At 41.2% G+C, this 11,627-nt stretch overlaps 1 protein-coding gene across 3 annotated transcripts in view; it reads left to right on the forward strand.

Moving 5' to 3' along the window:
• Positions 1 to 797: 797 nt before the first annotated feature.
• igsf5a (immunoglobulin superfamily, member 5a) overlaps positions 798 to 11,627 on the forward strand; it is a 13,748-nt gene continuing 2,918 nt past the window's right edge. The window contains exons 1-6 of one of the 3 annotated variants that reach the window (XM_032534638.1): positions 798 to 1,002; positions 6,041 to 6,352; positions 8,596 to 8,886; positions 10,963 to 11,082; positions 11,230 to 11,254; positions 11,389 to 11,468. In XM_032534638.1, coding sequence (XP_032390529.1) covers positions 936 to 1,002; positions 6,041 to 6,352; positions 8,596 to 8,886; positions 10,963 to 11,082; positions 11,230 to 11,254; positions 11,389 to 11,468 — 895 coding nt within the window. In that variant the 5' untranslated portion in view covers positions 798 to 935. Of the gene's footprint in view, positions 1,003 to 2,996; positions 3,257 to 6,040; positions 6,353 to 8,595; positions 8,887 to 10,962; positions 11,083 to 11,229; positions 11,255 to 11,388; positions 11,469 to 11,627 lie in introns of those variants that run through there. The other 2 variants (XM_032534639.1, XM_032534640.1) reach the window with 2 other exon arrangements.

Raw genomic sequence — 11,627 nt, forward strand, 5'->3', positions numbered from 1 at the left:
ATCATTTTTAAAGAACATCTTCAAATCCCATCAGTCAGTATCTGGAAAAGGAAACCACTTCATCCAAGCTAGGATCAAGCTAAGCTTGATTTTTTTTAAAGAGTAGAAAATCATAACATAAAGTCGTCACTGTTGTGACAGTCAAACATAAATATAATTTCACTTGTAGGACATATAAAAATGTTAAACGTTGTAGCTCTATATTATAAGAGAAATAAAATAAACTACTTTGAAATAAATAGCATGTTACAAAATATGTCAAATAGTAAATATATCTTTGAAAAGTCCAGGAGACTGAGGGCTTGGGGGGAAAACAGGATGTTGGTGAGTGGGTCTCTGTTAAGGGAGCGTTTTGCTAACTTACAGATAGAAATGAGATAGAAACTGTGGGAAATACCAAAGAAAAAGAAAAGGATTGTGACTGGCTTAGATGAGAGCTCCATGGAAATACCCCTAAAGCACTAAAGTTCAAACTATTATCTATTATTCTTAGGGGGCTTATTGTAAGTTCAGCCTTTTCACCTGTGTGTGTGTGTGTGTGTGTGTGTGTGTGTGTGTGTGTGTGTGGGAGCAAATTTTGCACTGAACCCATTCAGCCTTTTTTTTTTTTTTTTAATTTTCCAGTTACTTTGTATGTATATTAGTTTTTCTGTATTTATTATTTCATAGTAATGTTAAATATGTTTTTGTTTTTTTCACCAAGGCAAATTCCAGTCTTGTACGGTCACCTTCACTAACCGTAGGCGCTCCCATCTGATGCCCAGTGACCGGCCACCTCCAGCTTTCATTTGTGTTAACACGGACCAAGATAGGTGCACACAAAGACGGCATTTCTTATTTTTTTGGGGCCTTTTCTGAACATATTAGAGGACAGTGGACCTGCTGAGCATTCTCACAGCTGTGTCTCTTTCGTCTTTCAGGAGAACAACCCTAGCATGAGTGTTTCCTGGAGACCACGGCCTAAGCTCTTCTGCCTCTGTTTAATACTGTGTGCAACCGGAGGTCGGTGTTCATTTTTCAAATAATTATAAAAAAGTAATATGTTTCTGTGTTCTTGCAATTTATTCAATTTGTTGTCCAAATACTATCTGAAGTACAGTATGACTTATTTACAACAGTGTTTATGAAAATACCATGGATATATTTTACTTCTGTGCAGAGCCTTAATGAGAGCAGTTTTAGAGCTTTGCTTAAATCCCCTCGGTAACTCCTGGAAGTGAACCAACAACTGCATGTGTGACTCTTTTAGATGTTACCTGACTTGTAAATGTTGCCTCTGTCCTGAGCATTTGCTTCCAACATTTTTTTGTCAGCTAATAGTTGCAATAGTTACTTAGTACCTATACTTTGTTCCCTGTAGTTGGTAGCATAGGCTACATCAGCAGCGGAGTTATATTACCTAGGCAACCGAGATATCCGGTTTACATGACAATCACGCGGGTTTATTTACCTGCCGCCGTCACTCATTGCACAAAGGAATCAACAGCATGTAGCAGGGCTGCCAACTTTTCCAAAAACCTTGGAGTGAGATTTGGGGGGGGCCGACCCATATTTTGCCGCGTACAAAGCAATTTCTTTTGGTCTTTATCCTTTAGGGTTTAAATTGGGATTTGTTATATGTGGGTGGATGGGGGACTCCCTAGGGGGGTCTGGGGGTATGCCCCCCCAGGGAAAAAATTTGAAAAATAAACCATTAAATGGCACTTTCTGGAGAGTTTTTTTGCAAAAAAAAATGGAGAAATCAAGTCTTACATGATATGTGCAAAACTGTAGGGTTAAGAGCCTTTGTGTTGTTGTATCAACAGGTTTTAGGGCATTCAGCATTTACATTATTAACTTCTTATGATATAAGAACTGACCCACACAATGTGCCAAACATAATGAACCACATGAAGAGACAGTAGCATATGTCAGCAACAGCTGAGAAGATTTGGGTCTGTGGGGAACAGGTCCAGGGGTCCCTGGTGTAGGGACCAGGGACCCAAAGTTAAATTAATGTTGAGGGATCAACTAAGACCACTGAAATTCTAAAGAATGAGAACCACTGATCTACATAAATTCTTATCCTTTAACCTTTGTGCCAAGGCTCAGTAATGTTTGGCCCTCATCCTCTGTGCCCCACTTACTGTTTTTACTTTTTTGTGAAAATAAAGACTATTTGTTCATTTTAAAAAACATCAAATTAATTATTACAGTTACATAGAGATGCAGAGGTTAGAGATGCACAATAGTGGCCCAACGTTGCAGTATCGTGTATATATATATATATATATATATATATATATATTATATTATAATATTATAGTATATAAGGCTAGTATAGTCGGTGTGTTCACCACATTTCTGCTCATATTTAAACTTGTGCACAAACTCCTCCCATCTCTGTTGTCCGAGATGTGGAGAGTGTATATAGATATTTAGTATAATATAGTATATAGTATAATATAGTCTGCTGTGCATGTTATTCCTCCGCTGATATGGTGGATCTCATTCAGACCGTCTGACAGACGCAGAGGCCCATTTGGGTCTCTGGTCTCTGACAGAGTTTAGAGGTGGCCGTACGCTGCTCTTTATCGGAGGTCTACGCATGGATGCAACGCGTCACTGCCCCCAGCAGAGCGAGTCCACTAACATGAACTGAAGTTGCTACACTACCAGCCGCGCTGCTCACCTCTATCTTTACAGAGAGAGTGGACACGAAGCGCCGGACGGGTCTGTAATACTCAGAGCTCATACCTGAAGCCGGGGAAATGCACCTGGGATGGCTCGTGAAAAAAATGTTCTCATTTTGCGACAATTTTAAAATTCCACAGACAGGGAGCGCTCTTGAACCCCCTCACAGTCTCTGAAAGCACAACTAGTCGATCACGAGTGGCTCAACGGGTAAAAACATAGATGAACTCATCTTTCATAAATTTGACCGACCGGGCTGACACTTCAGCGTGAGAAATCGGGGGTGTGGCGTGTGAGCGTGTGAAACCAGTCAAATGCGTGTGTCTCACGGCCAATGCGTGAGAGTTGGCAGCCCTGATGTAGTACTGTGGCCCCGTTTGAATGCCATGCCAATGTTTCTGACGCTGAAGACGAGGAATGTGTGTTATTCAATGACCCGTACCTGCACGACGAAGAACAAAGACAGACGGATGTTCAAAGGGCAGAAAGAGAGAGAACGTCTGTAGAGACAGCACCCGCTGGAGATGCCGTAGAGAAGAGACAGAACATCGGGAGACTGGTGGCGCCAGTGCAGAAATGGCAGGTAAGTAAACTCGCGTGATTGTCATGTAAACCGGATATCTCGGTTGCCTAGGTAATATCACTCCGCCGCTGCTGTTGCCTGTGCTACCAACTACAGGGAACAAAGTATAACTATTGCAATGAGACACAAGAGTAGTTTTATTTCTAACCCAATTCTATCAACAGACATGTACATTGATAGTCTGGCGTTATAATTAATTTGCCTTTGGTGTACTGTGGAGTGGGTAGGACTGTTTTTAATGGCAGGCTAGCAGATACTGTTGACTTGCGCTAGCCTAGCCCCAGCGAACTCTGCAGGACTGGATGAAAAGAGGTGAAAACGGTCTCAGCTGATAAATTACACACTGGCTAACTTGGAAATGAGGTGCTATGCCTAAAATTCTGAACCACCCCTTTAATAGTTATTAACCATTAGCCTACGGTACCCTTTGTGCTGCCTTTTAGAAAAAAAAAACTAAACCAAACCACACTATTGCAAAAATCCTTCCCATGAAAATGTCATGAACAGTCCTGCTCATTTCAGACACATTTAAAAGAAAGAAAAAACATCCAAGGAAACATGCTCCAACTGGAAGGATAAGTCCAGGTTAATGCTGTGTTTGAGTTTCAGTCTTGTCAAAACCAACATAACCCCGCCAAGGTTGCTTACCTTGAGCCAAATTCCAACATGTCTGATTGGAACAAAGAGCGACGTGTGTCTCCACAACATGCCGGCCTCCCCTTTGTCCTCAATCAGAGTTTATAGAAACTTATTTTTATTTTGTTGTAGTTTCTTACTTTGCATTCCTTTGCATGATTCACTACATGTAATGTTTAACTTTTGCAGTGATGTGAACACCTGCAATGTGCTGCCTGCCTATCACACAGAAACCTGGAGCCTATCAAAGTTCAACTTACACTGCATACAAATATTGTTTTACCGTCAATAAATAAATAAATCTGAATTTGTTACTTCTTCAGGCAATTAAGTCCAGTAATTGTATCATTGAGCCTAAAATCAATATGTAAATTGCTGATGTTTTGTGGCCAACAAGAAACAAAAAAAATCACACAATCAAGCAATCCTTCCAGCATATACATAATTACATAAACTTTGCATTATATTTTTCAGTGTTCCTTCTATCAATTATAAAAAAAATAAGGAGTCACTGATATTTGTGAGTTGAAATAAAATAAATGTATGTTTTGTGAGAGCTAATATAATGTAATACTCTGCAGCAAACCTGTGTGTATTTACATATTGTTGTAGCCCTCAAATAGGCCTGTACGATTGCGATCTCGATTCACCCTGTTGGCGATTTTCATTTTTAAAAAACCTTTTTGAGGGGCATTTCAGGCCTTTTATTTTGATAGGACAGCTGAAGACATGAAAGGCAAGCAGTTAAAGAGTGTGCTAAGAAATCTTCTGTTTGTGATACTGTACTTTAATCGGCAAATGACAAACTCCAATTCTGTAGAGACTGAAGCTGTAGCTGCAGCATGTTGATTGACATGTTTTAATTATGTAAAGACATGTTCAAGGAGTTCAGACAGCCTGTATCAGGGCCGAATTTACTTTAATGTCTTGTGTGTCACTATGTTTACATAAAGTATATACTTTATTTTCTTCATTCATTGAAGCCTCTGTGTTTACAGGCTTGGGATGATGCCCAATCTGCTATAGGTGCCAAAAAATCTATGTGTGGTACTGCCAATTTGTTTTGTTTTGTCATGGTTCATGTGTGTAATAAACATAAAATAAAAAATCATGGCAGAGATTAGTGATATTAATTCCAAGCTTAAAAAAAAATCATGAGCCATATTTTTCCCCGAATTGTGCAGGCCTACCCTCAAACTATCTGAACATGAACCTGTCCAGTACTGCACATAGGCATTGCATGACGGTAAAAATCAGTTAAAACAGCAACGACCGACAATATTCAGTCATCACTGCACACATGACAATTTTCTGTAGAGAAAAATGTACATTTAACCCTCTGAGGACAAGACGCTCCGGCACATCTAAATGATGTCTGACAAACTTCTATATTAGAAAATTTAATTTCAGATATTTGTATTTGTACTATTTTAATAATAAATGTATAACCTACAACTTTGGTACCAAAACAATTTCAATCAGGAGAGGCTTCGTTGCAGATATGCAAAGATTTATCATACATGTGTATATAAATACAGTGTATAGGGAAAGAAAGGGAGGAGGAGGGTGGCACGTTTTCCTGAAAAGACAGCTGATAGCAAAGAGAGAAAACATAGCAGGATGTCGTGTTGTGATTGGATCCTGAATTTCGTGGCCAGTTCTGATTGGTTTACTGAAAAGTAAAAAAACCCAGCTGAATAGTTTTAGGGAGAGATGGTGGAGATTGAAGTATATTTAGAAGTCATCCTGAAGGAATATGCGCTGAGCTTCATTTGTGCAACACATCCTATGTCAAAGTTATTTTTTCTAAGAGATTTGAGGAATTTCAAATAGCCAACATCAACATTTCTGCCAAATTATTTCTTTACAAATTGCCCTAGAAAACATGTGGAAAGTTTGTTCTGAACCTTTTGATATGAAACACATGGGGATCAGTTCTATGCAAATTCCTTAAAATGGTACATTTAATTTCAGAAGATATGTGAAAACTACCTTAGATCTCATTGGGTTAAACCCAAGTCCAGTCTCTATACAGTTCATACAAGATGGCAAGATGCGACTAAAGAGGCCTGAGAGATCCAAAGACTTTCTCTTTCTTCTGTGATAAACTCTGAATCATGGCTGACACGTTGTCTGTTGTCCATTCAGCAGTGTCAGGGGTGTTCCAGCTGCAGCCGTTGAATGCTGCCGTGCTCCAAGGCTCGGACGCACGCTTTAATGCCACTGTGCAAGGAAACTGGGAGTTCATGACATGGAAATTCCAAGACATTTTCGTTCTTGCCATCTCTGGCAGCGGTAATGTAACTTCAACCGAAGAGCAGTTCTCTGCTAGATTCTGCTCCGGTGGAGACGCCAGCTGTGTGGAGTTCATCATCCATAACGTCAGCCGCAATGAGTCTGGGCCAGTCGTCTGCAGTGTGCTGGGGGGGAGGTCAAAGACCGCACAGCTGGAGGTACAAGGTAGGCTCATTAACATCTAGCTGAAGTGATTTATATGTGACATGCATCATCTTCAACTCTTAAATCTCTGGACTCAGTCTATCACTCCGCCTTGAGACTCAGAAGCGGCCATGCCTATGGACCACATCAACGTATTTCATATAAAAGTATTGGGTGGTCTCCAAGAAAGACGTGATGCTCACTGGTATCTCTTTATCCATGAGGATCTGATTGGAATGCCATTGTATTTTCTTTTGCATCCCTATTATCCTAATTGATTCATCAAATCATTTACCAATTCAGTTTTATTTCTGTCATTCTATGTTTCTTATGATTGTACTTTCTGTGTTCTGTGTTTGTCTTTGTAATCTGACTCGATGACATTGAGGATGAGGGTCGCCCCTCAATGATCTCTTGCGGAGAAATGAAGGTTGAAGATCCAGCATCTTTTTACATTCTTTTTATTGAACAAGACTGAACAAACGTGCTAACAAATAACACCATTTAACAATGACAAGGGAAACCAAACACAGGGGTCATAGTGGTATAGAAACACACAGTAGCACTGAAGAACAAAGTTGAAGAAAAGAATTATTGGGATTGTGTGGAGAAGAGAGTGAAAGAGGAAACGGAAAAAGATTGAACAACAAACACAATACAGAGACTTAAACTATGATTTAGTAAGTACTATGCCTTCTTTTTTTCTCTTTATTTAGCTAATTGAACATCTATCATCTTTAATGACTTGGGACAAGGTAGTGCTTGGGATTGTCAGAGACCCATGCTGCTTTGTGACTGTCCTTTGAACCCCCCCCCCCCCCCCCCCCCCCCCCCCCCCCCCAGACGGCTGACTCAGAGTACTGAGGTTCAAGAGCAAATTCCCCGTGCAATAATTGGGCTTCACTTGCACATGTGATGTGTACCATTTTAAGATCAGGATGCCATTTACTCAGGATTGAGACAGAATGAGCTGCAGACAAATGACTGAAAAAGTGAAACTGATATAGTATAGTATTTTAATAGTATTTTATCTTAAATAACAAAAAAGAAATTTATATATACACCATCCTACTTATGTTCTGAAACTTATTTTTAATTCCTACATTGACTCAATAAAAAGCTGTGAGTACAGTTGTGAGGGAGGTGTAGTGACTGGGATGTACTGTGGAGGGCAGCAGCCAGCTCCAAAAGAATATCTGATGAACAAAATGACCAAAACCGCTTAGAAGCCAGAATACATCAGGGGGAAAATACACCAAACACACCAAAAACAACTTTTATTTCCATTTCACTGAAATTGTATTTTTATTGAATGATTATAATGGTAGATATTGTTACTTTGCTTCTATAAAGAGGGAAGTTCATTTGGAGAGTCAGTGAGGACAGCCTAGTACAACTATTACAGACTATCACAGAACTGGAATTTCAATCAAGAGAGACTTCATTTAAGAGAATAATAAGTTTAATTAACATGGCGCATAATAGGTTGATATGTTAGTCTTTGGAGATTAGACTCCACCGCAATGTGACATTTACAAGGGGCATAGAGGCCATGCTTACACAAATGAACCTCTAGAGTCAAAAAAACTTCTTTCGGTCAGGTGACGAGGCAGTATATACAACACCGCCGGAGTGAGACTGAGAGCTGACATTGAGGAGGCAAAGCAGAGTCATTAGGAGACTCTGGAGAGAGACCTCAACACCAAAGATAGGTGGCGGCCGATGCAGAACATACAGGAGCTTTGCAGCCTGTGTGTAAGGCCATGTTGTTAGAGCTTAACACCTTTTATGCTCGCTTTGAGCTCCGCAACAATGAGTCAAATACAAATTATGGTTTGTGCACGGCCCAGGACGGGAGGGCTCTGCAGCTGGTGATTAAAACTGCCCAGAACATCACTGGTGTCAGTGAGAAGAGTGGCCTGGGCAGAGTATGAAGGATATTAAAAGATAATACCCATCCCAGGAACAGCCTGTTTAGCCTGCTGCCGTCTGGCAGGAGATACAGAAGTATCTGCTGTCTTACCAGCAGACTACAGAGCAGCTTCTTTCCTTAGGCTGAACGACTCTTCAACTCATCCTCCATAATCCACCATAAAAAATTGTTTTTTTATTCTTTTTTTCCTGTATAGTATGAAGGGACTACAAATCGCATTGCGTTTTGCAACCTGGTGTTATAAAATGACAATAAATGACACTTGACTATGTTCTCATCACTCAATGACTGAATGCTAAAAACATGCTGACTTCCTGTTTTCATTGCTCAGAGCACGGTACAGTCAACATCACAGGAGAAAACGTGACAGCGATGCAGGACCAGCAGGTGGAGTTCCGGTGTGTAACATCTGCTTGGTACCCCACACCAACTGTCAGCTGGACCTGGAACGGTCAAGCTGTAGACAGCAGCCTGTACAACACCTCCAGCATGGCTGATGGGGATACCTTCAACTCCACCAGTGTCCTGAAGTTTCAGGCAGAAAGGAACACTACAGTGGAGTGTCGGGCGACTGTGCAGGCACTAACAAACCCTCAATCCAGCTCGGTGTTCTTGGTGGTTGGTAAGAAGATCTTCCATAACTTTTATTTTTCTCAATGTGTCTGGCCCCCTGGGCTCTTCCATGTTAGAACATTTCAGACACGGTAACGCTAACGAAGGTGTAATGTTACGAATGGGCGCTGTTCTGAATCGGGTGCCGGGGTCTGTTTCCCAACGGTTCAGTAAACTGCCGTTAGCGTCCTTAGCGCCAGCATTAAGTGCTGACCGGACTGGCTGCTAGCTGGCTGGGGGCTGACTGTGGATGTGTCCGACGGCCTGGGCTGTAATGATAGTGGATGGCTGCTAGCTGGCTGGGGGATGACTGTGGATGTGTCCCCGCGGCTGTAATGATAGTGAATGGTTGCTAGCTGGCTGGGGCTGACTGTGGATGTGTCCCCCGTGCTGTAATGTAGTGGATGGCTGCTAGCGGCTGGGGTGACTGTGATGTTCCCTGGGCTGTAATGATAGTGATGGCTGCTAGTGGCTGGGGGCTGACTGTGGATGTGTCCCGGGGGGCTGTAATGATAGGGATGGCTGCTAGCTGGCTGGGGCTGACTGTGGATGTGTCCCTGGGGCTAATGATATGGATTGCTGCTAGCTGGCTGCTACTGTGGATGTGTCCCCGGCTGTAATGATAGTGGATGGTTGCTAGCTGGCTGGGGGATGACTGTGGATGTGTCCCGAGGGCTGTAATGATAGTGGACTGAGGCAGACAGACAGATTAGTTGTCTATCTATACAGTTAACGTTACTGATGAATTTGTGGGTTAGCCCACAAATGAAATCAATCAATATCAATAAATAAGTTTGTAATACTGTGTTGCAAAGTGGGGTGTAATCAATGACAAAACGATGCCCTGTGGTAGAAAAAAATGTGTTACGTTTACTGATTACAACTCTCCTCCTATGACAACACCCATTGATTTGTGGACTGCTGTTTTAAAGCCATGAGTTTGGCAATTGGTGGATGTGACAATTTTTGGTCGAGCGAGTAGAAATGGGGAGGATGACGTGGCTAAGCCTGTATTTATGGTTGCAAATGGTTTTAAAATAAATGGGATCATAATTTACAAAAAGAACAACATGCTGTATTGAAAAAGACTTGAAACTAGTGATTGAGACAATACATACAAGTAATTATGAAAATGTTTAGTGAGAAGTGGGGTCATTTTCCATAGACTTCTGTGGAAACTGACTTACTTTTGCAACCATGGAGTCACCTCCTGCTAGATTAGAATGAATTCAGCATTGGCTTAACTTTTAAGGCCCAGAAGCTCCATTCCATTATTTTTACAGTATATGGCCTGATCTCAGACGATGTGATTTCTTGCTGCATTCATTTACATTTATATGTCCGTGTCTCAGAGACGACCGAGAATCCACAAATAGACCCTCCCTACGCCTGAACATAATAACCTGTGTAAGTGAAGACTAATCCGATAAAACCAGCTTTTAATTGAATAAAAAACCCATTTAACACATACTGTATAGAAATCACATTAGCAGAACAAACCCTGAGTGTACGGTTTCAACCAGGACCAGATAGCATGGCCGATTGAGAAGCAGCTTGACCAGTAGAAGAGTCCTGCGGCAAACTGCACTGTGGAGGGAAAAGAGAAAGCCAATTATGATGTGTATGAGGAATGTGCTTTATTTGGACAAAGTCTGGATGGGAGACATACGGTATGTAAATGATACGGGGTTATGGAGAATGAGAGAGGCTTTGGATAAGCAGCAGCCTCAGTGTCTGTGACTGCAAGCTGCAAACCTCAGTATGGCCCATGTGAGATATGCCAGACTTAATCTCTCATTGGCATCCTCTTGTCGGGCTGTAATGATGATGTAATGATCCTCCTCCTCCTCCTCAGTATTTTTACATCTGTACAAAATGTATTAGAGAAAATATCGAAATGTCCAACACAATTCCGGGATTTCTGTGTTTTCAGTGTAGTTACATGCAGCTGGGCTTTCATAACTTCACAGTGGATATTGTGCTTCTTTTTTCTTTTTGGTTGTGTTCAGCCTTTTCAATTTGAGAGTTTAATTTGACAGTAGTAAGCTCTTAAGTCTTTAAGTGCTGGTTGTCCCTTCTGCAACAGTTCCCAAGCCTCCTGACTGGACCGTGCTAATAGCTGTGGTCCTGTCCTTTGGAGGTTGTGCTCTGCTGGCTCTGCTCATCATTGGAATCATCTTCTGCTACAAACGCAGGAAAGAAAAACGTAAGGCCCTAATTATATTCAGTCCAACACAACTTGCACCGTACGGTATGTCCAAAATCCCAAATGAAATCAAACCACTGACATTTAATCCTCAGCAAATAGTTACGTACAGTAAATCCCACTAATGTAACTTACAATCCTCTCCAGAAACCAACTACAAAGATGAAATAAGGTAAGGAGCCACTTAACATGATAAATATGTTGCCACTTCTACTTAATTCAACCTCTACATAACAGCACCAGCTTCTGCGTATTTGTACTGTTCATCCAGTCAAATCCTCTGTTGTCCTATATGTTTGTGTGTAGCAAAAGAGTGAGGACACAGAGCCCAGCAGCAGTACAGGGGGTATTTGAGAACACAGGATATGTGTCGGAGGGTGAAACAAGTAAGACTAATAAGTGCATGTACTCAAACACACACAATCTTTAAATTAAAATATTTGAGAATTTAGCTACCATTCTGTTCCAAGCCATTATCTACCTAAATAATACTACATGATACATAAATTCAAATCACCTCTCTCTCTCTCTCTCTCTCTCTCTCT

Source organism: Etheostoma spectabile, chromosome 13 (assembly GCF_008692095.1).
Source record: "Etheostoma spectabile isolate EspeVRDwgs_2016 chromosome 13, UIUC_Espe_1.0, whole genome shotgun sequence".
Taxonomy (NCBI): domain Eukaryota; kingdom Metazoa; phylum Chordata; class Actinopteri; order Perciformes; family Percidae; genus Etheostoma; species Etheostoma spectabile.